The sequence below is a fragment of the Schistocerca nitens genome, chromosome 4 (assembly GCF_023898315.1).
Source record: "Schistocerca nitens isolate TAMUIC-IGC-003100 chromosome 4, iqSchNite1.1, whole genome shotgun sequence".
Lineage (NCBI taxonomy): Eukaryota > Metazoa > Arthropoda > Insecta > Orthoptera > Acrididae > Schistocerca > Schistocerca nitens.
This window is the reverse complement of record NC_064617.1, coordinates 945,088,107-945,115,850: the sequence shown is the minus strand read 5'-3', so window position 1 is coordinate 945,115,850 and position 27,744 is coordinate 945,088,107. Positions and strand designations below refer to the sequence as shown.

Below are 27,744 nucleotides of genomic sequence, written 5' to 3'. Positions count from 1 at the left end.
AGAACAAAAGCCAACTGGTGCTTTTCATTTATTATTTTCCTATTTTGTGTAAAATTTCGAGGTTGTCTTCGATTTTCAAAGGGTGGCCTGTGTCTGTAATGGGAGTTGCTACTGCTGATTTGTTACATTTATCAAGCCTGTTGCAGTCTAAATGTTCTTTGAATCGGGTTCTGAAATTTATGCCTGTTTAGCCGATATAATATTTATTACATTGGCTGCAGGTAATTTTTTAAATGCCAGACGCATCAAGACTTGTATCTGGTGGTTTTTATTGGGAATAAGCTTCCTACTTAGGTTGTTGTTGGTGCTGAAGCAGATTTTTACTTCTGTATTTTTGAAAAGTCTTGCTAATTTGTCAGATACTGTTCCAAGATACGACATTTTTACATATTTGACTGCTGGGGCACTGTCAGTTGTGAGTGTAGTTTGATGTTGTTTGTTCAGTTTATTTTTTATCTGTTGTGACATAATATTAATTAGAGAAGGGCCATATCCATTGTTTATTGCAGTATATGTTATGGTTTCTATTTATTGTTTTAGTTCTGCACGTTGAAGTTGAAATTTGTGTACTCTGTACAGCATTGATCTATAAGCAGCTTTTTTGTGGGAGGAGGAGTTTGTTGAGGAGTTTGGTATAGTGATGTCAATGCCAGTAGGTTTTCTGTAAACATTGAAAGCTAACTTTTGATTCTGTTTTGATACTTTTTGTCAAGAAAAGGTATGGTGTTGTATTCTTCCTGTTCAAGGGTGAATTGATTATTTTTATGTAGGCTTTTGAATTTGTTAAAAAGGTTTGTCACTTCATTTGCTATGTTCGTAAACATTTTATAGATGCAGGTGCAGGTGGATTCTGTCTTTCCGGATTTGCTCTAGAAGTTAGACACTGTGCCACGTCTTCGACTGCTAACTGAGAAATATGGAGTGTCTTCGCAAATATCTGACGTACGTGACGATATTTGGCTGATAGAATTCAGTATCATCGTCAAATGTTCTGCACAAATGAGAGTATATCGTGTTACCCCTGAGAAGCGTGACACGATCTTTAATGCTACCATCACGTGTAGGCGTTTATCCAATACGATCAGCAGCACTATAAGATGCTGATGATCCTGTTGCCTACACGAAAGTGTCGTCGTTGAACATCGTAAGTTATTCATAGATGATTTTATGTCATTACCATCAGAACTAAATTTTCGTCAATTGGTAAAATATTTAACGCTTATAGTAAGTAGTATCAATAATTGCCAAGATTAATCGCTCTACTTTTATTTTACTTCCTTCTCTTCCTCGGGGGTTGTTGTGTAAGTAATGTTCTCCGTAGTTTAGCTGGGTCACTGATGGACGAAGCTGTGCATAGAGGCCCGGAGCCAATGACTTTGTGTCGGAACCCCCCCCCCCCCCTCCATGATGTTGCAGCTCGCCTTTGAGGATGAAGAACGAGGGGGCGAGGCGAAGTGACCGTCCATGAGAGACACGTATCAGTGGTCCAAGGATTGTTTAGGAAGGGCATCAGAGAGTACCACTCCTGCAGTTTTGCACACAATGCGCACTGCGCAATGTGGTGTCCAAGCCTACATTCAGAGAAGTAGTATAACGTTGCGTCAAGAACAGCGGCGTCTGTGCAGACTACTTTGCATCGTGTCAACAAGTCGCCTTCCAAGAACGCTGTGTGAGGGGAAGTCAGTAACACATAAAGATCTTGGCATTCCGTCAGAAGCGAAGGAGTTGTATTGTGGACAAGAATTATTTTCTCTTTCTAAAGAGACGGCAGACTTTCTGGCACCGTTTGATGTGCAGTGAACACTCTGTGAGCTAGCCGCGCGGAGTGGCCGCGCGGTTTGACGCGTCATGTCACGGACAGAGCGGCCCCTAACGCCGGAGTTTCGAGTCATCCCTCAGGCGTGTGTGTGTGTGTTGTTCTTAGCATAAGTTCAAGATAGTTTAAGTAGTGTGTAAGTCTGGGGACCTATGACCTAAGCAGTTTGGTCCCTTAGGAATTCACACACATCTGTGATCTAAACAGCCGTAAGTGGGCTTCGGATTGGTTAATTTAAAAAAAATTTGCAAAGACTGGTAAGTCAGGACGCCAGTTTCTGAGAAATGTCGGCATGGGAAGAAATGGATTGGCCACATTAAAAAACATAGCTGAGGAGTGGGAGAGTAACTCATAATCGTTTAAGAGCTGCGTATGTTGTAGTAAAACTATTGGTTAAAGTACGACTTTTGATAGGAGGGAAGATATTTGTCTTGCTAGCAAAAAGTCATTGGCTAACATTTTGCAAAGCCTTTTTCACTGACGCACAGAAACTGTTTGGACTTCTAGGGAAGAGATAGAAGTCGGTAGGGAACATTTTGTTTAGTCACTTCACTTGAGACTGTAAGAAGAAGATCATGAACGGAACACTTTGACTGGAAACACGGAAGAGAGAGGTCAGCTCTTCAGATGTAGAGAAGGGCTGTTGCAGCAATCGGCTGCCGATGTATTGCATAGCAGATCTCTTTAAACGGATGAATGTAAGGTAATGCCTATAACAAGTAAAGTTTCAAAGCAAAGTGACATAATTTATATTCTAAATTATTGTATTGTTCCACCAAAGAATGTAATAGATTGCAGAGAAAAGACGCTTAAGGCACATTTCACCAAACGAAATTTCCAAATGTCATCTATTTACTTCGAAGCACACACACACACACACACACACACACACACACACACACAAACACCACATCCATTCATACTGCTGGTAAATTACGACAAACAGGTATTCATATTACACAACAGACTTATCACATTAAGAAAAGGTATCAGCATGAAAAAGAAATTTCAGCTTATACAGCGTCAGTGTCCCGCAACAGTCCTTTATTATTTCGCTATTAGTGCTTCTAACCAATATTTGACCTTCCTGCTTGAGTTGGACGTTTCATCTGATGCACCAAATGAAATAATTTACTGTATTAGTAGTGCTTCATATTTTAATAGTATTTACATGTTAGTAACATCACTTTTGTTACAGCTGTACCTGTAACAAAAATAATTTGTTTCCATTTCATTCTACAGGTATTTAGGTACCATCTCTAAACCTGATTTTGGGGCGGTGGCAAATGTATTTGTACCACGTCGCACCAAAGTCGTCCAATGGCGTAAAAAGAACTACAAGATTTCGTACAGCTACAAGAAAGTATTCCTATGTGCGCTTGTATATGTTTTCACCCTTTCCCTTCGCTCGTAACCACAACAAAGTTTTGCAAGCATTAATCACACGTACTGCCACTGTGCAGTTTAACATTTAATATACTACTGGAAAAAATAAATACCTCGAAAGAAGACCTCAATTTGATCCCATGACGGCAGATGTACTGATAATAATTTCAATGTCGTCCGCCATCAGATAGCATAGTGCCATAGCTGCGAGAGCACCATGTGAGTGTATCCTTTACACTACTGACAATTAAAATTGCCACACCAAGAAGAAATGCAGATGATAAACGGGTATTCATTGGACAAATGTACTATACTAGAAATGACATGTGATAACATTTTCACGCAGTTTGGGTGCATAGATCCTGAGAAATCAGTACCCAGAACAACCACCTCTGGCCGTAATAACGGCCTGCATACGCCTGGGCATTCAGTCAAACAGAGCTTGGATGGCGTGTACAGGTACATCTGCCCATGCAGATTCAACACGATACCAAAGTTCATCAAGGGTAGTGACTGGCGTATTGTGACGAGCCAGTTGCTCGAATACCATTGACCAGACGTTTACAATTGGTGTAAGATCTGGAGGATGTGTTGGCCAGGACAGCAGTCGAACATTTTCATATCCAGAAACGCGCGTACTGGACCTGCAACATGCGGTCGTGCTTTATCCTGCTGAGCTGTAGGGTTTCGCAGGGATCGAATCAAGGGTAGAGCCACGGGTCGTAACAGATCCATCCATACCATAACGCCGGGTGATACGCCAGTATGGCGATGACGAATACACGCTTACAATGTGTGTTCACCGCGATGTCGCTAAACACGGATGCGACCGTCGTGACACTGTAAACAGAACCTGGATTTATACAAAAAAATGACGTTTTGCCATTCGTGCACCCACGTTCGTTGTTGAGTACACCATCGCAGGCGCTCCTGTCTTTGATGCAGCGTCAAGGGTAACCGCAGCCATGGTCCCCGAGCTGATAGTCCATGCTGCTGCAAACGTCATCGAACTGTACGTGCAGATGGTTGTATTCTTGCAAACGTCCCCATCTGTTGACTCAGGGATCGAGACGTGGCTGCACGATCCGTTACAGCCATGCGGATAAGATGTCTGTCATCTCGACTGCTAGTGATACGAGGCCGTTTGGATCCAGCACGGCGTTCCGTATTGTCGTCCTGAACACACCGATTCCATATTCTGCTAACAGTCATCGGATATCGACCAACGCGAGCAGCAATGTCGCGATACGAAAAACCGCAATCGCGATAGGCTACAATCCGACCTTCATCAAAGTCGAAAACGTAATGGTGCGCATTTCTCCTCCTTACACGAGGCATCACAACAAGGGTTCACCAGACAACGCCGGTCAATTGCTGTTTGTGTATGAGAAATCGGTTGGAACCTTTCCTCATGTCAGCACGTTGTAGGTGTCGCCACCAGCGCCTACCTTGTGTAAATGCTCTGAAAAGCTAATCATTTGCATATCGCAGCATCTTCTTCCTGTCGGTTAAATTTAGCGTCTGTAGGTTCGCAGAAGAGCTTCTGCAAAGTTTGGAAGGTAGGAGACGAGATACTGGCAGAAGTAAAGCTGTGAGTACCGGGCGTGAGTCGTGCTTCGGTAGCTCAGATGGTAGAGCACTTGCCCGCGAAAGGCAAAGGTCCCGAGTTCGAGTCTCGGTCGGGAACACAGTTTTAATCTGCCAGGAAGTTTCATATCAGCGCACACTCCGCTGCAGAGTGAGAATCTCATTCTGGAGTTCACATGTTGTTGTTGTTGTTGTTGTTGTGGTCTTCAGTCCTGAGACAGGTTTGATGCAGCTCTCCATGCTACTCTATCGTGTGCAAGCTTTTTCATCGCCCAGTACCTACTGCAACCTACATCCTTCTGAATCTGCTTAGTGTATTCATCTATTGGTATCGCTCTACGATTTTTACCCTCCACGCTGCCCTCCAGTACCAAATTGGTGATCCCTCGATGCCTCAGAACATGTCCTACCAACCGATCCCTTCTTCTAGTCAAGTTGTGTCACAAGCTCCTCTTCTCCCCAATTCTATTCAATACCTCCTCATTAGTTATGTGATCTACCCATCTAATCTTCAGCATTCTTCTGTAGAACCACATTTCGAAAGCTTCTATTCTCTTCTTGTCTAAAGTATTTATCGTCCACGTTTCACTTCCATACATGGCTACACTCCATACAAATACTTTCAGAAACGACTTCCTGACATTTAAATCTATACACGATGTTAACAAATTTTTCTTCTTCAGAAACGCTTTCCTTGCCATTGCCAGTCTATATTTTATATCCTCTCCACTTCGACCATCGTCAGTTATTTTGTTCCCCAAATAGCAAAACTCCTTTACTACTTTAAGTGTCTCATTTCCTAATCTAATTCCCTCAGCATCATCCGACTTAATTCGACTACATTCCATTATCCTCATTTTGCTTTTGTTGATGTTCATCTTATACCCTCCTTTCAAGACACTGTCCATTCCGTTAAACTGCTTTTCCAAGTCCTTTGCTGTCTCTGACAGAATTACAATGTCATCGGCGAACCTCAAAGTTTTTATTTCTTCTCCATGAATTTTAATACCTAGTCCGAGCTTTTCTTTTGTTTCCTTTATTGCTTGCTCAATTTACAGATTGAATAACATCGGGGATAGGTTACAACCCTGTCTCACTCCCTTCCCAACCACTGCTTCCCTTTCATGCCCCTCGACTCTTATAACTGCCAGCTGCTTTCTGTACAAATTGTAAACAGCCTTTCGCTCCCTGTATTTTACTCCTGTCACTTTCAGAATTTGAAAGAGAGTATTCCAGTCAACATTGTGAAAAGCTTTCTCTAAGTCTACAAATGCTAGAAACGTAGGTTAAACTTTCCTTAATCTATCTTCTAAGATAAGTCGTAGGGTCAGTATTGCCTCACGTGTTCCAACATTTCTATGGAATCCAAACTGATCTTGCCCGAGGTCGGCTTCTACCAGTTTTTCCATTCGTCTGTAAAGAATTCGCGTTAGTATTTTGCAGCTGTGACTTATTAAACTGATAGTTCGGTAATTTTCACATCTGTCAACACCTGCTTTCTTTGGGATTGGAATTATTATATTCTTCTTGAAGTCTGAGGGTATTTCGCCTGTCTCACACATCTTGCTCACCAGATGGTAGAGTTTTGTCAGTACTGGCTCTCCCAAGGCTGTCAGTACAGTTCACATAATATGCAAAAAAACTGGTGATTTCTCAAACTGGGGAACAATCAAGAATGGGGTGCCGCAAGTTTCGGTCTTGGGTCCTCTGCTGTTCTCAAAATACATTAACGACTTGCCATTCTATACTCACCAAGATGATACAAGTATAGCTATCACACCCGACAGACAAGAATTAACTGCTGAAATTGTAAACGATGTCTTTCAGAAAATCATTAAATGGTTCTCTGCAAATGGGTTCTCATTAAACTTTGACAAAACACAGTATATACAGTTCCGCACAGCAAATGGAATGACCTCATTAATAAATATAGACTTCGATCAGAAATCGGTAGTTAAGGTAGAATATTCAAAATTTCTAGGTGTATGCATTGATAAGGGGTTGAACTGGAGAAAACACACTGAGGATCTGCTGAAACGTTTGAGTTCAGCTACTTACGCTATTAGGGTCATTGCAAATTAGCTTACCACGCCTATTTTCCTTCTCTACTTTAGTATGGCATCATATTCTGGGGTAGCTCGTCACTGAGTAAAAGAGTGTTCATTGCACAAAAGCGTGCAATCAGAATAATTGCTGGAACTCATCCAAGATCATCCTGCAGACCCTTATTTAAAGAGCTAGAAATCTTCACTGTAGCCTCACAATATTTATATTCACTTACGAAATTTGTTATTAACAATCCGAACGAATACAAAAGTAAAAGCAGTGTACATGGCTACAACACTAGGAGAAAGGATGATCTTCACTACTCAAGGTTAAATCTTTGGCTCAGAAGGGGGTAAATTATGCTGCCACAAAAGTCTTTGGTCACTTACCTAATAGCGTCAAAAGTCTGACAGATAGCCATATAGCATTTAAAAGGAAATTAAAAGAATTTCTTAAAGGCAACTCCTTCTACTCAATAGATGAATTTTTGGATATAGTAAGTGGCTAATTTCCCAACCTCCACAAAAAAGAAAATTATTGAGTGTCATGTAATATTTTGTCTAATGTAATATCTTGTATAGACACCTTTTATTAACCTGACACGTTCCACATCATTACGAAGTGTCGTATTCATGATCTATGGAACAAGTACTAATCTAATCTAACCTAATCTAATCTGCAGCAGTCTTCAGCGATGGAAGCAGATTCTGACCACGCACAAGTGATGGTCAATTGTATCTGCGACGTAGAACTGGTGAGCACTGTCTGGTGGGGTGCATTCATCCAAGTCACGCTGGCCCCATCCGAGGCCTTATGGACTAGGGTGCGATAAGCTACAACACTCGTTCACCTTTGATGTCTCTGGAGAGGACTCTAACCACCGATCGGTACGTGCAGAATGTTGTTAGCTCCGTTCTTTTGCGATTCTTGCAACAGGAAGATGATGTATTGCTCCTACAGGATAATGCTCACCCACACACTACCCGTGAAACTAAATGTGATCTAGAAGACGTACAGTGACTTCCATGGTCAGCACGATCTCTGGACTTGTCTCCAATCGAGCGCGTGTGGGATGTGATGGGACGAGAAGCGACTCGTGCGACTCGTCACCTTACAACTCGTACAGAACTGCGTAAACAGTTCGAGGAAGAGCGGCATAAAGTATCTCAGGACAGTATTCGCCATCTGTATGATCGACTGTATGTTAGAGTGAGCGCCTACTTTGCTGCCTGTAGAGGCTACACAACTTACTAATATGGGTTTTCCAGCGTGGGTCGATACCGCTTACCTCAGAACCACTTGTGCAACTTAACTGTAAATGTAATCATTTCATGTGTTCAATAAGCACTTTTGCAGCATTAAATCTTGAGTGAAGCTGAAACCTCTAAAATTATGTACTAATTTTTCTTTCCGACAGTAAGATAATCTTTGTAAGATAATAAAGTAAGAGACATTATTATAGCTGATATGCAAAAAAAGTAATCAACGACGACGCCCCTCGGAGGGCACAGACAACCTAGGAAACTTACCAGCTGTAGAAAATAACGACACGAATTTTTCCATCATCACCATACAGCGATTAGCTTGTCATTCCACTGTCAAGTATAATAGCTCCAGCAGATCAGGTTCTCAAACAAAAGAGCTATGATTTTTGTGAATTATCCGATTTAACAAAAGCTCAAACCTACTTTTTTCATTTTCGAAATTAGAATTATATTAATACCTTCAGCTGCTGACGGGCTTTGATATATACCAGAGGCGAGAGGTCGAAATGAGTGCCCCGACCGGGACTCGAACCCGGGATCTCCTGCTTACATGGCAGACGCTCTATCCATCTGAGACACCGAGGGCAGAGAGGATAGTGCGACTGCAGGGACTATCTCGCGAAGGCGTCTCACGAGACCCACATTCTCACCTTGTATGTCCACACACTACTTTCGTAGTGTCCCTCCCCAACGCACTCGTTACTCGTGGAAGACATTCCTACCAAGTCCCATAAGAGTTTCGGGAATATGTGTGCATCCGCACAGAAGAAGAAGGTCATGGCCAGTACTGCCAGAACTATACAGGGTGATACAAAAAGGTACGGCCAAACTTTCAGGAAACATTCTTCACACACAAAGAAAGAAAATATGTTATGTGGACATGTGTCCGGAAACGCTTACTTTCCATGTTAGAGCTCATTTTATTACTTCTCTTCAAATCACATTAATCATGGAATGGAAACACAGCAACAGAACGTACCAGCGTGACTTCAAACACTTTGTTACCGGAAATGTTCAAAATGTCCTCCGTTAGCGAGGATACATGCATTCACCCTCCGTCGCATGGAATCCCTGATGCGCTGATGCAGCCCTGGAGAATGACGTATTGTATCACAGCTGTCCACAATACGAGCATGAAGAGTCTCTGCATTTGGTACCGGGGTTGCGTAGACAAGAGCTTTCAAATGCCCCCATAAATGAAAGTCAAGAGGGTTGAGGTCAGGAGAGCGTGGAGGCCATGGATTTGGTCCGCCTCTACCAATCCATCGGTCACTGAATCTGTTGTTGAGAAGCGTACCAACACTATGACTGAAGTGTGCAGGAGCTCCATCGTGCATGAACCACATGTTGTGTCGTACTTGTAAAGGCACATGTTCTAGCAGCACTGGTAGAGTATCCCGTATGAAATCATGACAACGTGCTCCATTGAGCGCAGGTGGAAGAACACGGGGCCCAATCAAGACATCACCAACAATGCCTGCCCAAACGTTCACAGAAAATCTGTGTTGATGACGTGATTGCACAATTGCGTGCGGATTCTCGTCAGCCCACACATGTTGATTGTGAAAATTTACAATTTGATCACGTTGAAATGAAGCCTCATCCGTAAAGAGAACATTTGCACTGAAATGAGGATTGACACATTGTAGGATGAACCATTCGCAGAAGTGTACCCGTGGAGGCCAATCAGCTGCTGAAAGTGCCTGCACACGCTGTACATGGTACGGAAACAACTGGTTCTCCCGTAGCACTCTCCATACAGTGACATGGTCAACGTTACCTTGTACAGCAGCAACTTCTCTGACGCTGACATTAGGGTTATCGTCAACTGCACGAAGAATTGCCTCGTCCAGTGCAAGTGACCTCGTCGTTCTAGGTCTTCCCCAGTCGTGAGTCATAGGCTGGATTGTTCCGTGCTCCCTAAGACGCCGATCAATTGCTTCGAACGTCTTCCTGTCGGGACACCTTCGTTCTGGAAATCTGTCTCGATACAAACGTACCGCGCCACGGCTATTGCCCCGTGCTAATCCATACATCAAATGTGCATCTGCCAACTCGGCATTTGTAAACATTGCACTGACTGCAAAACCACGTTCGTGACGAACACTAACACTGTTGATGCTACGTACTGATGTGCTTGATGCTAGTACTGTAGAGCAATGAGTCGCATGTCAACACAAGCACGGAAGTCAACATTACCTTCCTTCAATTGGGCCAACTGGCGGTGAATCGAGGAAGTACAGTACATACTGACGAAACTAAAATGAGCTCTAACATGGAAATTAAGCGTTTCCGGACACATGTGCACATAACATCTTTTCTTTATTTTCGTGTGAGGAATGTTTCCTGAAAGTTTGGCGGTACCTTTTTGTAACACCCTGTATACTTATATGGATATCTATGTAAGTATATTTTTCATTTTCAGTTAACACCTTCAGTATTCTTCCACATCCACATTTTGAAAAGTTCTCAGCGCTCCTCTGGATATCTTCGGAGTGTACTACTTTCAAAACCACGAAACACCGCCAACGTACATCACTCCTAAGAGCCACGAACATAGAAATAGGGCTTGAACAGAGGCCTGTAGGCAGTCGATTTCACCTGATTCCATTTCCGAGCTGAGTAAGCAATGACATTACAAGTGGTGCTACATGGTACCCGGCGCCATACGCCGTGCGGTGGCTTACATAATATGTGTTTATGTGTAGATGTAGATGAAAGCATTTTACTAACCATCATGTTAGCTGCATATTTTAAGGATTTGTGACAACACCTTGAATACGTAACAGTAGGCAGGAAGCGCATCGCACTACCATACGCACAAACTAATATAAAATCAAAATATGGTTCAAATGGCTCTGAGCACTATGGGACTCAACTTCTGAGGTCATCAGTCCCCTAGACCTTAGAACGACTTAAACCTAACTAACCTAAGGACATAACACACATCCATACCCGAGGCAGGATTCGAACCTGCGACCGTAGCGGTCGCGCGGTTCCAGACTGTAGCGCCTAGAACCGCTCGGCCATTCTAGCCGGCTGTCCTTAGATTATTTAGGTTTGAGTAGTTCTAAGTTCTAGGGGACTAGTGACCTCAGATGTTAAGTCCCATAGTGCTCAGAGCCATTTGAACCATTTTTTTGCTGTGCAGAGCTATCTCTGTTCAACAGTGTAATTTCATAACTCCTTAAGCTATCAAAAAATTCTGTTTCTTGATGACTATATGGGAAACGAGCAAAAAAAAATTTCAGTCTTCACATTCTGTGAATATTGGCAGCAGTTATAAAACGACTTGACCATTAAAGGGAGTCTATAGCCAACGAATGCAGCCATCAGAAAGATCGCTGTAAACTCCATGTAGCTTTATATTGCGACCGACAACGAAAATACCAAGAGAGGTTTCGGGGATCAAATCAGAATCCAAAAAGACAACACTCGAGGGCGATCCAAGCACGAGGTCAGAATCAGGCGGCGCGCTGCTTTCACTCGCTGCACACACTGCCGGACTGTTCGGTATAAATAGCGGCCATGACCACTGGCCAGGCACATTTCGGCAGCAGCAGCAGCAGCAGCAGCAGCAGCAGCAGCAACTCCCACAACCATGAACACATTTGTACGTACTACTGTGCTTTATTTTACTTCACTACTACAACAAACAACAAGCTTGTCTGTGTAGCACATCTATGATCTATATTAGTTGAGAACATCGTTCTATGAGACTTCCTGAAATTCAGATCGTCCTGAGTGCCATCCTGGCCGTCGCCGTGGCTAAGCCCGGCTACCTGGGTGCCGCCCCCGCCGCAGTCGTCGCCCCCGCCGCCTACGCCGCCCCCGCTGTGGTGGCCGCCCCCGTGCACGCCGGCTACGCCGCCTACGGCCCCGCTCCCGTCGCCGTCCGCTCCGACGGCTACCTGCTGGACACCCCTGCCGTCGCCGCCACCAGGGCCGCCCACCTGACCGCCGTCGCCCACACTCAGGCCCGTGACGCCGTCATCAACGGCGCCGCCCTCACCTACGCCGCCCGCGCTTACGCCGCCCCCGCTGTGGCGTACGCCGCCCCCGCTCACGTCGCCTTCGCCGCCCCCGCTCCACTGTCCTATGCCGCCCCTGGCGCCCTCGCCGCCGCCGCCCACCTCCACGCTAAGGCTGCTCTGCTGGGCTGAAATGTCTAATTCTGCAAGAGACGAGACCAGTATAAACACCAAAATTTCGAAAAAAATAATAAAACACTAACAACGAACATGCCTTTTTCTTCTTACCTTTCCTGATTTCCTGTTGAGTTATCACGAGTTGCGGAATATGTGATCACGTTTACGAAGTCAATATACGTGAAATACATATTGCTCCGTTACTTCTTGGGAAAACAATTTTATATTTATCGTTAAAAAACAAAGACACTGCTTTTTGTTCTCCTAATTTGTTTAGTTACGACTTCGTTTCAGTATTTCTGCCACTGTCAGAAGTAACTGGCTACTATTGTCAAGAGATACCACATAAAAAAAACAGGCAGTTGTAACATAGATACTATCAACATACACAGAATGACGTTTGAGGTGAATGCTTAATTAGGTCAACTGTTTCTAATAGCTTTTATTTTTCCTTTATTTGTCACATTATGGACTTCTGTGCAGACTTCTTATCTATCACCTGCTAACAGTACACATTCAGCAAAACTGGAGTCTAACTTACATAAACTCCAGCTACTTTCATATTCAGTCACTGTAGCTGCTATAGCCCTTCCTGTCTGGCTAATATACAATTAGTTTAAGTCAGTGTAAGGTAAGTCATCCTCAGAACTGCGAAGAAAGGCAGGAAAAACGAACAGCATGATAGGATATGTATTCAGAGATCAGGGAATTATTTCCATTGAACGAGATGTAACTGTAGTGTGTAAAAACTGCAGGGTAAAACGGAAACTGGGATATATCCAAATAATTGAACACATAGTGTTCAAGTGCTACGACAAGGGAACCACAAGCTAATAGAATTTTTGTAATTCTTTATATTTACGGTACGTAACGTGCAAAACTCAAATACACCTCTCCCAAAGAGTTCCAAGCAAAGCTAAAATTTTGTAAAAGAAAAACCAACTTTGATATTTCCGACTAAGTTTATATTCTAAAATAAGGTACATATTTTTCGACAATTACTGTGGCTGTGAGGTACGACGCTTGCTTCCTATCTGCCTCCCTCCGTGTGTCGGTGAGTGGGTCGGGGGGGGGGGGGAATGGTCCGGGGGGAGGGGTGGAGCTATGCTGTGTTCAGTACCAGGGGAAATAACAGTTTTCAACAAAGGTGCAAGTTCTAGCACCATTTCAGTCAAGTCACACATGAGGCGAACGAGATTGGTAATTGAAACTTCCTGGCAGATAAAAACTATGTGCCGGACCGAGATTCGAACTCGGGACCGTTACCTGTGTGTGTGTGTGTGTGTGTGTGTGTGTGTGTGTGTGTGTGTGTGTGCGGAAGTAAAGCTGTCAGGACGGGCCGTGAGTCGTGCTTGGGTAGCTCAGATGGTAGAGCACTTGCCCGCGAAAGGAAAAGGTCCCGAGTTAGAGTCTCGGTCCGGCACACAGTTTTAATCTGCCACGAAGTTTCATATCAGCGCACACTCCGCTTTTCTTCCTTTCAGTTCGAATACCTGCGTCATTTAAGTACACAGTGTACCAAATAAATGACCCTCTCCCATTGCTGTGCCCATTTGACAAGACTCCATAGCCGTGGGGCGCGTCCTTCCGCCTCTGGCAGTGCAGAGACAGCCACGCCCTCCACATGGCCCAGCGCCGTCGTTCAACACCCTTACCAGAAAATTCAGGTACCATTTGCGGCACCGTAGAAATAGTGTTATCTCCATATCGGCATGTAAATCATTTGGTAGACACAACTATTGAATTAAATCTGGTTCATACTTTCTGTTGAATAAGATAAGTACTGTACTACCTCTTACATAAAATGAAGTGTTATAGTTGTGCAAGAGTTGGGAGTTGTTGGTAATTTGACGGATTCGTTTCCTTTCCGTGGGATAGAATACCAAAAGATTTAAGTAATGGCTGCGACTAAAGAGGCGGTATAAAGATAGACGTATGATGTCATGACCAAAGATACGGGTTGATTATATCTTTGTTTCGTTTCTTTCGCTTCCTACATACGGATATCTCTAGTGGACGCTCTTCAGTTGTTTTCTGACAGTAGCTCAATGCCATGGAATCCGGTTCAGAATAAACGAATTACTAAAACAAAAACTCACTTTTGTTTTTCAACCATAGACATAAAATACACAAATCAAAGGGTAAACTATTCCCAGAAATTAACTTTTTCCGTTTATAATGATAGCAAAACACCAATGGTTCAACTGTAAATTTAACGACGATTATGTTTTTATTCCCTTAATCAGGCAGGCAGGTTAGAAAATTTAAAAAGGGAAATGGATAGGTTAAAGTTGCATATAGAGGGAATTAGTGAAGTTCGGTGACACGAGGAACAAGACTTCTAGTCAGGTGAATACAGGATTATAAATACAAAATCAAATAAGGGTAATGCAGGAGTAGGTTTAATAATGAATAAAACAATAGGAATGCGGGCAAGCTACTACAAACAGCATAGTGAACGCATTATTGTGGCCAAGATAGACACGAAGCCCACGCCTACGACAGTCGTACAAGTCTATATGCCAACTAGCTCTGCAGATGACGAAGAAATTGAAGAAATGTATGATGAAATAAAAGAAATTATTCAGATAGTGAAGGGAGACGAAAATTTAATTGTCATGGGTGACTGGAATTCGGTAGTAGGAAAACGGAGAGAAGGAAACGTAGTAGGTGAATATGGATTGGGGGTAAGAGATGAAAGAGGAAGCCGACTGGTGAAATTTTGCACAGAGCACAGCTTAATCATAGCTAACACTTGGTTCAAGAATCGTAAGAGAAGGTTGTATACATGGAAGAAGCCTGGAGATACAGACAGGTTTCAGATAGATTATATAATGGTAAGGCAGAGATTTAGGAACCAGGTTTTAAGTTGTAAGACATTTCCAGGGGCAGATGTGGACTCTGACCACAATCTATTGGTTATGAACTGTAGATTAAAACTGAAGAAACTGCAAAAAGGTGGGAATTTAAGGAGATGGCACCTCAATAAACTGACTAAACCAGAGGTTGTACAGAGTTTCAGGGAGAGCATAAGGGAACAATTGACAAGAATGGGGAAAAGAAATACAGTAGAAGAAGAATGAGTAGCTTTGAAGGATGAAGTAGTGAACGCAGCAGAGGATCAAGTAGGTAAAAAGACGAGGGCTAATAGAAATCCTTGGGTAACAGAGGAAATATTGAATTTAATTGACGAACGAGGAAAATATAAAAATGCAGTAAATGAAGCAGGCCAAAAGGAATACAAATGTCTCAAAAATGAGATCGACAGGAAGTGCAAAATGGCTAAGCAGGTATGGCTAGAGGACAAATGTAAGGATGTAGAGGCTTATCTCATTAGGGGTAAGATAGATACTGCCTACAGGAAAATTAAAGAGACTTTTGGAGAAAAGAGAACCACTTGTATGAATATCAAGAGCTCAGATGGAAACCCAGTTCTAAGCAAAGAAAGGAAAGCAGAAAGGTGTAAGGAGTATACAGAGGGTCTATACAAGGGCGATGTACTTGAGGACAATATTATGGAAATAAAAGAGGATGTAGATGAAGATGAAATGGGAGATACGATACTTCGTGAAGAGTTTGACAGAGCACTGAAAGACCTGAGTCGAAACAAGTCCCCAGGAGTAGACAACATTCCACTAGAACTACTGACAGCCTTGGGAGAGCCAGTCCTGACAAAACTCTACCATGACAAAACTCAACTATATGGTGAGCAAAATGTATGAGACAGGCGAAATACCCTCAAACTTCAAGAAGAATATAATAATTCCAATACCAAAGAAAGCAGGCATTGACAGATGTGAAAATTACCGAACTATCAGTTTAATAAGTCACAGCTGCAAAATACTAACGCGAATTCTTTACAGACGAATGGAAAAACTGGTAGAAGCCGAACTTGGGGAAGATCAGTTTGGATTCCGTAGAAATATGGGAACACGTGAGGTAATACTGACCCTACGACGTATTTTAGAAGCTAGATTAATAAAAGGCAAACCTACGTTTCTAGCATTTGTAGACTTAGAGATAGCTTTTGACAATGTTGACTGGAATACTCTCTTTCAAATTCTGAAGGTGGCAGGAGTAAAATACAGGGAGCGAAAGGCTATTTACAATTTGTACTGAAAGCAGATGGCAGTTATAAGAGTCGAGGGTCATGAAAGGGAAGCAGTGGTTGGGAAGGGAGTGAGACAGGGTTGTAGCCTGTCCCCGATGTTGTTAAATCTGTATATTGAGAAAGCAGAAAAGGAAACAAAAGAAAAATTCGGAGTAGGTATTAAAATCCAAGGAGAAGAAATAAAAACTTTGAGGTTCGCCGATGACATTGTAATTCTGTCAGAGACCGCAAAGGACTTGCAAGAGCAGTTGAACGGAATGGTGTCTTAAAAGGAGGATATAAGATGAACATCAACAAAAGCAAAAAGAGGATAATGGAATGTAGTCGATTTAAGTCGGGTGATGCTGAGGGAATTAGATTAGGAAATGAGACACTTAAAGTAGTAAAGGAGTTTTGCTATTTGGGGAGCAAAATAACTGATGATGGTCGAAGTAGAGAGGATATAAAATTTAGGTTGGCAATGGCAAGGAAAGCGTTTCTGAAGAATAGATATTTGTTAACATCGAGTATAGATTTAAGTGTGAGGAAGTCGTTTCTGAAAGTATTTGTATGGAGTGTAGCTATGTATGGAAGTGAAACATGGACGATAACTAGTTTGGACAAGAAGAGAATAGAAGCTTTCGAAATGTAGTGCTACAGAAGAATGCTGAAGATTAGATGGGTAGATCACATAACTAATGAGGAGGTACTGAATGGGATTGGGGAGAAGAGGAGTTTGTGGTACAGCTTGACAAGAAGAAGGGACCGGTTGTAGGACATGCTCTGAGGCATCAAGGGATCACAAATTTAGTATTGGAGGGCAGCGTGGAGGGCAAACATCGTAGAGCGATACCAAGAGATGAATACACTAAGCAGATTCAGAAGAATGTAGGCTGCAGTACGTACTGGAAGATGAAGAAGCTTGCACAGGATAGAGTAACTTGGAGAGCTGCATCAAACCAGTCTCAGGACTGAAGACCACAACAATAACATATGTTTTTGTGAACTATGAGCAAACTTGTTGTTGAAGTGTTGGTGTTTCGCGGCTCCAGATGAATCCAATGAATTTGATATAACATAATGAGAAGAACATCGATCTCTTTACTAATAATTACTATGTAATAACGAAGAAAATTATTAATTGCTAAATATGCATCACTCCAGGTGTAACTTCGCCATCCACCTCTGAGTTATAAAATTCCATATCTATCCATTTCGAACATCTTGCACCATTTTACACTGTCGAACGCTTTTTCCAGGTCGTCACATCCTATGAACATGACTTGGTTTTCCTTCAGTCTTACTTCCGTTATCAACTGCAACGTTACCTTTCCTGTGCCAAACTGATCATCATCAAACTCATTCTCAATTTTATTTTCCATTCTTCAGTATATAATTCTTGTCAGCAATTTGGGCGCATGAATTTTTAAGCAGATTTTGTGTTTATTGTCGCACTTGTCTCCTCTTGCAATCTTCGGAATTGTGTGAAGTCTGCTGGTACGTACGTAGTTCAGCTTTGCATTTATTTTTGAGGTATAACGAAAATGTGCTAGGTTATGAATCGCAGGCGAAGTGGGGAGTAGAAAAAACAATACTCTGTGTTAATTTTGTTATATACAAACAAATTTACGTCTATGTTGTAAATGGATTATAGTAACATTTATTGTGGAATATATGAGGGTGTTATTTTCAAGTACCTTAACAGGGCTACGTATTTGATAATTAAGCATCACACACAATTGTTGTCTGACTAAATTAACGGGTGCGATAACCTGGTACGTTCGTAATTAGGTGTGTTGACTGCGATGCTGCACAGAAGCGCAGAATCCCGGACGAATGTCCTTTGTCATGAAGAAGAGAACCAGATTCAGATGACGAGTACTCTAAAAATTGCCCACGCCATGGACTTCTGTAGAGCACACAGACTGATAGTCTCCGCTGTGTCCGTATCGTGAAGCAGGAGATTAGAAAGTTATCTGATCTTCAAAAAAATTTTTATATCCAAACGGCAAATTTTCTGACGTCGTTCGCTTATCAAAACTTTATCAGGTTTGTGCCCCATCTAAAACCGCTAGAAGCACCGTGTATCATGTATATGTATATACGATGTGTTCCAAAACATGTGCATTCTTTTACACCTCACAACTAAAATATCTTTTTTTTTTCCTTTTTACAGCTGTGATGGCTTGAAAATTTTCTGCAGCCAGGCTGAATATTGAGCGGAAAACGTTCGTTCTGAAGTACTACTGGAAAGAAAAGAACGTACGTGAAGTGCTAAGATAGTTCAGGGCGAAGTTTCAGCGAGATGCATAAACGCGACTCATAATTATACTCGTCTGCGAGATTGAGGAAGAAGAAACCGGCCAGAATGCCCACAGGAACAATTCCGGAAAACCATGATCATCCACCGGTCCCACAAGAGAAAGAGAAGTCATCGGGAAGTTTCAGCAGTGTCCTGAACCAGGGCCTGCCACGGCGTGCCAAATTTCACACGGACCCAGTGTGCGGACCACGGGCGTGCCAATGCTCAAAAATGGTTCAAATGGCTCTGAGCGCTATGGGACTCAACATCTGAGGTCATCAGTCTCCTAGACTTGGAGCTAGTTAAACCCAAATAACCTTAGGACATCACACACATCCATGCCCGAGGCAGGATTCGAACCTGCGACCATAGCAGTCGCGTGGTTCCGGACTGAAGCGCCTAGAACCACTCGACCACAGCGGCCGGCGTGCCAATGCTCCACCTGCATCGTTTTTGCTCATTCCTTCCCGGAATTACTCGGTACGGCGCGACCATTTGGTTTGGTACTGCGGTGCGACATTTTTCAGCTGGCACAACTCTCTTCATTACGGCAGAATCGTGGCGCCAGCGCCTTGTACCCTTCGATATTCACGTTCACAGGTCGATAGCATGTTTGTGCAAAAAGCGAAGAGGCAGTCTAGCGATCTGTAGTCACAAGCCCTTAAAAATGAACAGGAGAATTCTAATAGTTGGCAATGAAACAGCAGAGAATTACATCGACAGATTGGATTCATTGTTGAGTAGTGCTAAATTGGAAAGGATGCAGCACATTAAGATATTGGTGGTATAGTAGCAAAATTTCTGAAGTCGCATACATTATTCCACTGTTAGTTGCAACTGTTTTCGATGGAACTGAACAAAAACTATTACTGCAAAGTACATTGATCAGCTAGAAAATTATGACCACCGACGTGCTATCGACATAAACCGACCCTGGAGGTACCAGCGTCATCTGGTGAGGAATGGCTGCTAATCAGACATACACATGGTGTATGTAGTCCCATCGAGCGTGCTGTCCTTGTGTACGATGGTGAAGGCTCGCGACCCAGTACCTGAGTTTGACGGAGGGCAGATTGTGATGGCCTGGAGCCTCGGCACGGGGATTTAGGGTGTTGGAGGAATGATTTGACGGGTGCCTTCAATACGTGGTGAAACCAAGACGAAATCGAGTCCAGACGTCGTGGGATAAGCGGCCACCCCTCATTACAGAAGTCGGACGTCGTAGGCTAGGCATACCGGCAAAACAGGAAAGGCGGCGAACTGTGGCGGAACTAATATCAGATTTCAATGCTGGATGTTAGAACACACAGTGCACCGAACATTCCTAATGACGGACCTCCGCAGCCGGCGAGCCATGCATGTGCCAATGTTTACACCACGACACCGGCAACTATGACCGAAATGGGCAGGTGACCATTGGCACTCGACGTTGGCGCAGCGACAGGGCGTTGCATTGTCCGAAGAATCCCGATATCTACTTCATGATGCCGAAGGGAGGGTACAGTTCCTTGACACCTGTACTGCGAGATGGAGACAAACTGACGGCGGCTCCAGTATGCTCTGAGGAACAATCACGAGGGCATCGATGGCTCCAGTGGTACTCGAGAAGGCACCATGACGGCGAAGGGGAATCGTACACTGGTGGCATACCACGGGCACACGTTCATGATGATCATGTTTCCCGACTGCAGTAGCATTTTTCAACAAGATAATGCGCCATGCCTCAAGACCAGGAGTGTGACGGCGTGGCTCGAGGAACACAATGGCGAGTTCCAGTCGATCTGTTGGCCCACAATCACGCCAGATCAGAACCCGATCGAACACATCTGGGATGTGACTAAAGGTGAGGTTAGAGCTAATCACCACTCTTCACAGAATTTACAGTAATTAGGTGACATGTGTGTGCAGACGTGGATCCAACTCCCTCCAGCGAACTACCAACGCCTCATTGCTTCCATGCGACGAAGCTTCGCTGCTGTTATCCTTGCCGAAGGTGGGCACACTGGCTACTAGGTAGGTGGTCATAATGTTCTGTCTGCTCAGTGTACGCCGGTGTCAGGGACAAGCCTGGAACGAATTTTTCGATTTAAAACTCACTATTGCTGAATTTATGAAGGAAAAAGGAGAGCGGGAATTAAAATTTGAACATCCAGATGAAACTTCCCCTTTGAACAATTCTACACGACTGTGCGTATGCTGACACACAATATTTTATTTAGCGCAACGCAATCTGACTTTAAATAATCTCTACAAGAGAATGGCCCTGACTAACATTAACCTGTACTTTTCACAAATCACTTACCTCACAAAAATCTTGGTTACTCCCACTACTGCAATACAGCTAGCGCCACTACTGCCAGCTAAATAAAAGATTCAAACTATGGAAGGCACTAACTACTGATAGGGATAGTTAGCAAATGAAAGATATTAATAGAGAACAAACGTTGTATTTACCTTAATAGTCATCATATATATATGTAGCAGTTCATGACAAATTTCAAAACTCCGCCATCTCTCTCCCCACATCCACCACTGCTGGCGGCTCACCTCCAACTGCGCAACGCTACGCGCTGTTCACAGCCAGCTGCCTAGCACTACAATAGTTGAGTATTACAACAATGCAAAGCAGCCACAGACTGCACACACCACAGCCAGTGATTTTTTTTTATACAGAGGTGGCGTTACCAATAAAAAAACCTAAACAGCCTACTTACATAGCCCCCATGCTCCCCACAAAAAAATTTTACAAATTGGTTTGGGCAGTGGCCAATACAGATTTGAAAAAAATTTTCATAATCGTAATTACAATAACAAAGAAATCAAATGCACACACTTATTGATACAATGTTGGTCAAAAGCTAAAATTTTCTCACAGTCCATAAAGACAGTCCTGATCATTCATCACATTGCAGTGTTTTTCTCAAAGTCTGAGCAGTAAAAGAAAATGCACACGGAAGTAGTGGATTTCCATGTAGTCTTGAAGAAGTAGCGTTGTCCTTCCAACGGAAGGACAGTACTGACTCTCGACATGCAGACAGGTCATGGGCCACAACAGAGCAAACCCACAGCGGAGTCAATCGAAGTTTTGAAGAATATCGTTTGGTTGGTCATCACAGAGCAGACCCACTGCAGACCTGGTAGAGATTACGGTATTGGTGGGCCACCAGAGGCGCAGACCCACTGCAGTCCTTGCAGAAATAATGGTATTGATGGATCATCAAAGATGTAGACCCACTGTAGTCCTTGTAGAGATGGCCAGCAGCCATCTGTTGTGACTGTGCAGGTGCACAATCACCATTGAAGAGTCTTGCGGCTAATATAGCAAGTCCATAACCACCACTTGTGCACTCACAGAGTTTTTGGAATTGTCCTTAGAACCAGCGATGCTGTTATCCAGTCCCTTGCTGAATTATTAACACACGTGCAAACACTAACAGTCCCTACTTCTCACATATTGTCCATATACTATGACCAACAGAAACGTGTGCAGAAACCTGTACTTTTCACAAATCACTTACCTCACAAAAATCTTGGTTACTCCCACTACTGCAATACAGCTAGCGCCACTACTGCCAGCTAAATAAAAGATTCAAACTATGGAAGGCACTAACTACTGAGAGGGATAGTGGGATAGTTAGCAAATGAAAGATATTAATAGAGAACAAACGTTGTATTTACCTTAATAGTCATCATATATATATATATATATATATATATATATATATATATATATATCAGTTCATGACAAATTTCAAAACTCCGCCATCTCTCTCCCCACATCCACCACTGCTGGCGGCTCACCTCCAACTGCGCAACGCTACGCGCTGTTCACAACCAGCTGCCTAGCACTACAATGGTTGAGTATTACAACAATGCAAAGCAGCCACAGACTGCACACAGCACAGCCAGTGATTTTCTTTATACAGAGGTGGCGTTACCAATAAAAAAAAACCTAAACAGCCTACTTACACAGAATAGATTACAAACCTTTAATTTTAACTGCACCGGATTGTAAATTGCCCACAATAAGACACTGCAAGGTGAGGGACAACTTTTTTTCAGATTTGATGGGGGTGCGCTTAAAAAGAATGTCGTGCAGAATGATGGACACATTCTGACAAACACAGTCCAGGTCCTAATCTCACTTCCGTTAAAGGAAACGCGAGATCTGAAGAATTCATTGTTACCATGACAGAATTGTGAGAAGATAGTTCCCTAGATGTTTTTTGAGGTCACTGACAATCTTTCATTTGTTTTCGGACTGTTTTCGACACCATTTCCCGTTTCAGCTGAAATCGCCCCTGTGCATATGCGGATGTAGCAGACTGAAATGTAGGGGAATTCCCGCTCTAATGACAGATTAGTTTACATCAAAACTGTCCAGTACATCCGCATTGTTTTCATAAGGTACAGTAGCCACATATTCATAATGAAGTGGCAAAAGTGCTGCAGTATTTAGTTCGAAGTATTTTTGTGAAAGACCTTTTTCAGATTGTGAAACTAAATAAGTCACGATTATGTGGCATAAAATTTGAAACAGTCTGGGTCTGTTCATATGCCGACTGGCGGTACCAGATAAAATATTATGTCTTCATTAAATAATAACTTTTGGTTATGATGTGTGTTGTTAAGACATGCGAAACATAGAGTTGTATGTAGTGCAACTGTACCGCCATTTAAATGTGGCGCTTTCCCAGTTTCACCCTCTCCGCCGTCCTCACGCAGAAACAGCGCAGCATGGTGGTGGGGGAAATGTGCAGGAAAGCTGAAAGCCATGGCATTCCTGGCACTCGTGCCAGTGCATGAACAACGAGCCGAAATCTTGACAGCCCGTGCTGCCCCTGTCCTAGATAGTCTGTGCAGCAAGCGTCTCGTGGGACAGGTGTTCCAAAACCGAATGTCCACGGCATTTTGAACCGTGTCCAGTGGAAAATTGTTATTCCCAAATTACTCCACTCTCTGAATGAGGATGATTATGACCGGAAAATCGAATTTTGTGAGAGATATGAAGCGAGATGCGCAAAGGACATACAATTCCGATACAAGGTTTTTTGAAGTGATGAGGTCACTTTTGAGTTAAATGGTTCAATGTATCGTCACAATTCTACATGCTGGGCAGCTGAGTATCTTCACCAGACAGTGGAACAAGATATGAACCTACGAGGAGTTACAGTGTATTGTGGATTATCAGAATTCGGCTTGAGTGAACCATTGTTTCTTGAGCATATAGTGACTTGCAAAAATTACTTGAACTGACTGCAGGAATACGCCATGCCACGAATCGATGTTTCGGGATGGAGAGTGATGTTTCCAGCACGAAGGAGCACATCCCCACTACAGTCGCGGTGTAATGGCCTACCATGATGAAAACATACCAGGAAGATGGATAGGACGAAGAGGCAGTACTGAGTACCATCCACAGTTACCAGATTTGATCACTATGGGTTTATTCTATAGGAGAATGTGAAGCAGAATGTCTGTAGCACAAGAGAGCTACAGTCGATGGGTTGACAGCAGTCATGGAAAATGAATGTGCCAAAATACCAATTGTAGTGATTGCTGTTATCAGCTGTGTCGGGATCTCAGTGTCCAATAAATTGAGCGTTTCGATGAAATTCTGGTTTTTGAATTTGTTCACATTATTTTGAAGTTTGAAAATTTTCCCAATCTTAAATGTTATTTTACCTTAGTTTGGTTTTATTTGCTACTGCACTGCCACTGCGTTTCGTGGACGGGAAAGTGGAGCTGCTGAAAAATTACAGGTTCTAAAGCATGTCGGACGAGAATTGGTGGCACCTTCCGGGCAGAGAAGAAATGGGTATTCGAGTAACTGTTCGCTAGGTGCGTGGAATTGTGAGTGCGGGGATCGTTGGGGGGGGGGGGGGGGACCGAAAAATGTTACTTATCTGCTTTATGACGACTTGAGTGTTCATTTCTGTTCATCGGCTTCGTGACTTCTGTGCACTCAAGCTGATATTCAGATCGCCAATGGTTTAGTCTGATGTGAAGGGCAAAAGAAATTATAGTCTTAAGATGCAACTTAGTTTTCTCCTACGTAGTTTGGAAGCTGTAACAGTTCACAATCAGAGTATAACTGACTGTGGATAGTCGTCGATAAGACTGTGAGACTCTAAGCGAGAATTAGCGCTAATCACTAGAGGACAGGTATGTCGCATTACGTATGTATGTCTGCTACTGTAATGTTTGACCCCTACTTTTGGAAATGAAGTTGGAGCCAAGACTGATGGAGTAATTAAGTTTATAGATCGCTTCCTGCATCATTCTGTACTGCTATGGACACAAACTCTGATCCACAAGGTCATACTAATATAATGATTAAAATTTCATAATCCTCGTCTAGAATGACATGCCATTGTAATGAGTGGTTCCTACATTTTGAAACGAAGTTGGAGCCAATACAATTGGTTTAAGGAAGTTAAGCTGTTCGGACACTGCTGCTTCTATTGGTGTTTACACCTACAGTTCAAAAACGCTGATCAACAGTTTCATACTAATATAATGATTTCAGACATCTTATTCCTTCTCTGTATCCTGCTGACGTTAGTTAGTTGTACAATGTGTTCAGTCCTCTTCTAGCGTGTGATACTGATATTTCAAATAATTAGAATGGAGTAACATTATCGTGAGATAGATATGAGCATACTTGAGTTTAAGACTGTTGCAACAGCTGACGTAGTTATCTCGCTTGATATTTGTGTTGCAGTCTTCTTACATCTGCCATACCTGATACCGACTAACAAGATCACCCTCTACAAAGTGATCACACTACAGAATTGGAACACATTTAGAGACGCTGTCCGTTCACAGACGAGGAAAAAATAGCAATATTTCCACAAATTAAACTCTTCTATTCAGTAATAGAAGCATCAGCAAATGCTATAGGGGTGTCATGAATAGCATTGCAGTGGAGACAATCAAATTTATTCACTGTCCAGAACATGAGGACACATGTTTAGAGCTATATCTCTAACTCAAATTGGAGAAAGATATCGTGTGAACTTTTTTACAATGCAAACATATTATATGTTCTGCAATATCAATGACTCATTTCTATACCGTTGTGTTGTTATTTCGAGGGAAAAAGTTTGGTATCTGGAGTTGTAAATGGAGAAAATGAAAAAACAAAATAATAATTTATTTTAAGAATTTTATTATTTTTTGGAAAATTTTATTACAGGAACTTTGCATGTACAGGAGGGTGGCGGAAGGACATTTCAGCCCAGCAGAGCAGCCTTAGCGTGGAGGTGGGCGGCGGCGGCGAGGGCACCAGGGGCGGCGTAGGCCAGAGGGGCGGGGGCGGCATAGGCGACATGAGCGGGGGAGGCGTACGCCACAGCCGGGGCAGTGTAAGCGCGGGCGGCGTAGGCGAGGGCGGCGCCGTTGATGACGGCGTCACGGGCCTGAGTCTGGGCGACGGCGGTCAGGTGGGCGGCCCTGGTGGCGGCGACGGCAGGGGTGTCCAGCAGGTAGCCGTCGGAGCGCACGGCGACGGAGGCGGGGCCGTAGGCGGCGTAGCCGGCGTGCACGGGGGCGGCCACCACAGCAGGGGCGGCGTATGCAGCGGGGGCGACGACTGCGGCGGGGGCGACACCCAGATAGCCGGGCGTAGCCACGGCGACGGCCAGGACGGCGCTCAGGACGATCTGAAGTTCAAAATGTATGGTAAACTAGTGCTGCCCGGACAAGGTTGTTGTTTTTGTAGTAAAGACTTATGATATTACTTCTACCATAGTACGTACCAGAGTGTTCATGGCTGAGAGAGTTTGGTGCTGCTGCTACTGCTGCTGCTGAAATGTGCCTGCTCAGTGGGCCTCGCAGGTTTATATACACAGCCGGGCCAGCACGGGTAATCTGACGTGAAAGTAGAGATCCTCGAACCGCGGCCTTGCTTGAGGTCGTATGTTGGGCGTTGTCTCGTGACCGCCAGATCTTTTTGCACGCCTGTCCGCCTAATGAATGTTGCAAAGAGACGAACACCCGTAAGAAACTTCTGCGAGGAGTATTTGAGAAAATGTCTAACACGCAGGAATGTAGGCAGCTTCGTAATATGTATTCTTCCCCATGTTTCATTTATTTCTTCTCTACTTTAGGCGGTTTAGAACCTATTAGCCCTACACATCTTTCTATAAATGTGATAAACATTACTTTTATAGATATAGTGTGTCCCAGGACTAATGGTCGATATTTCAGGATATGGCGATCATTCGAAACAAAAAAAGTCTGGTACACATTGTCTTTACAACATTACCATAAGAACCACGAGCACTTCTTCATCTTCGATGCCGGCCAGAGTGGTCGAGCGGTTCTAGGCGCTACAGTCTGGAACCCCGCGACCGCTACGGTCGCAGGTTCGAATCCTGCCTCGGGCATAGATGTGTGTGATGTCCGTAGGTTAGTTAGGTTTAAGTAGTTCTAAGTTCTAGGGGACTGATGACCTCAGATTTTAGGTCCCATAGTGCTCAGAGCCATTTGAACCATTTTTCATCTTCGATACTGTGCAACAGATCTATTCCACTGCAAACTCTTTACCTCCCAGATTGTTGGAGGAGGTAGTATTGAGCAAATAAAGAAAAACTTGTCCGGTGAACGTGGGTTTTAAAACGCCTATCTGATAAGTTATGAACACTTGTTAAGTAAAGGAGGTGTGTTTCACAGTAGTCCCGGCGATTATGTGCCCAAAGCTCGTAAGGTATGCACTTTAAAGCCCATGTTTTCTGGACATACTTTTCCTATTTTTGTTCTTACTACCACCTCCCTAAATATGGAAAGTAAATAGCTTGCAGTAGCAGAGATTTGTTTCACTGCATCGAAGAAGTGGGCAAAGCTCTAATAGTCAGTGATTACTAGAATTTTTTGCTTCGAATGATCCTTCCTATCATACCCCCGAATATTCACGAATCCTCCTGGGACACGTTGCATAAATAATAAGGGCGATAAGTGGTGCTTCGGCGCGGTAAATCACACACCCTAAACTTCTGTAGAAACAGAAAGATAAAGAATAAAAGAAAGACATGAAGTAGTCATCAAACACATAAATGGAGTATATTACCATAATTACAGACTATGAATTGGTGCATTTAACT

The 27,744-nt window shown here is 43.3% G+C and overlaps 3 protein-coding genes across 4 annotated transcripts in view; 1 reads left to right on the top strand and 2 right to left on the bottom strand.

The window, feature by feature from the left end:
* LOC126253601 (cuticle protein 16.5-like) overlaps positions 1 to 26,505 on the bottom strand; it is a 75,346-nt gene extending 48,841 nt beyond the window's left edge. The window contains exons 1-2 of one of the 2 annotated variants that reach the window (XM_049955050.1): positions 26,401 to 26,456; positions 26,128 to 26,304 (exon numbers count right to left, since the gene is read on the bottom strand). In XM_049955050.1, the coding sequence (XP_049811007.1) occupies positions 26,128 to 26,304; positions 26,401 to 26,412 (189 nt within the window). In that variant the 5' untranslated portion in view covers positions 26,413 to 26,456. Of the gene's footprint in view, positions 1 to 26,127; positions 26,305 to 26,400 lie in introns of both variants that reach the window. The other variant, XM_049955049.1, reaches the window with a different exon arrangement.
* Positions 1 to 27,744, bottom strand: part of LOC126253602 (cuticle protein 16.5-like) — a 231,402-nt gene that overhangs the window by 72,302 nt on the left and 131,356 nt on the right. The window lies entirely within an intron of this gene.
* On the top strand, positions 11,661 to 12,340 carry LOC126253600 (cuticle protein 16.5-like). Its single transcript, XM_049955047.1, has 2 exons — positions 11,661 to 11,713; positions 11,835 to 12,340. Exons 1-2 carry the CDS (start codon positions 11,702 to 11,704, stop codon positions 12,261 to 12,263), a joined length of 441 nt encoding a protein of 146 aa, XP_049811004.1. The 5' UTR covers positions 11,661 to 11,701; the 3' UTR covers positions 12,264 to 12,340.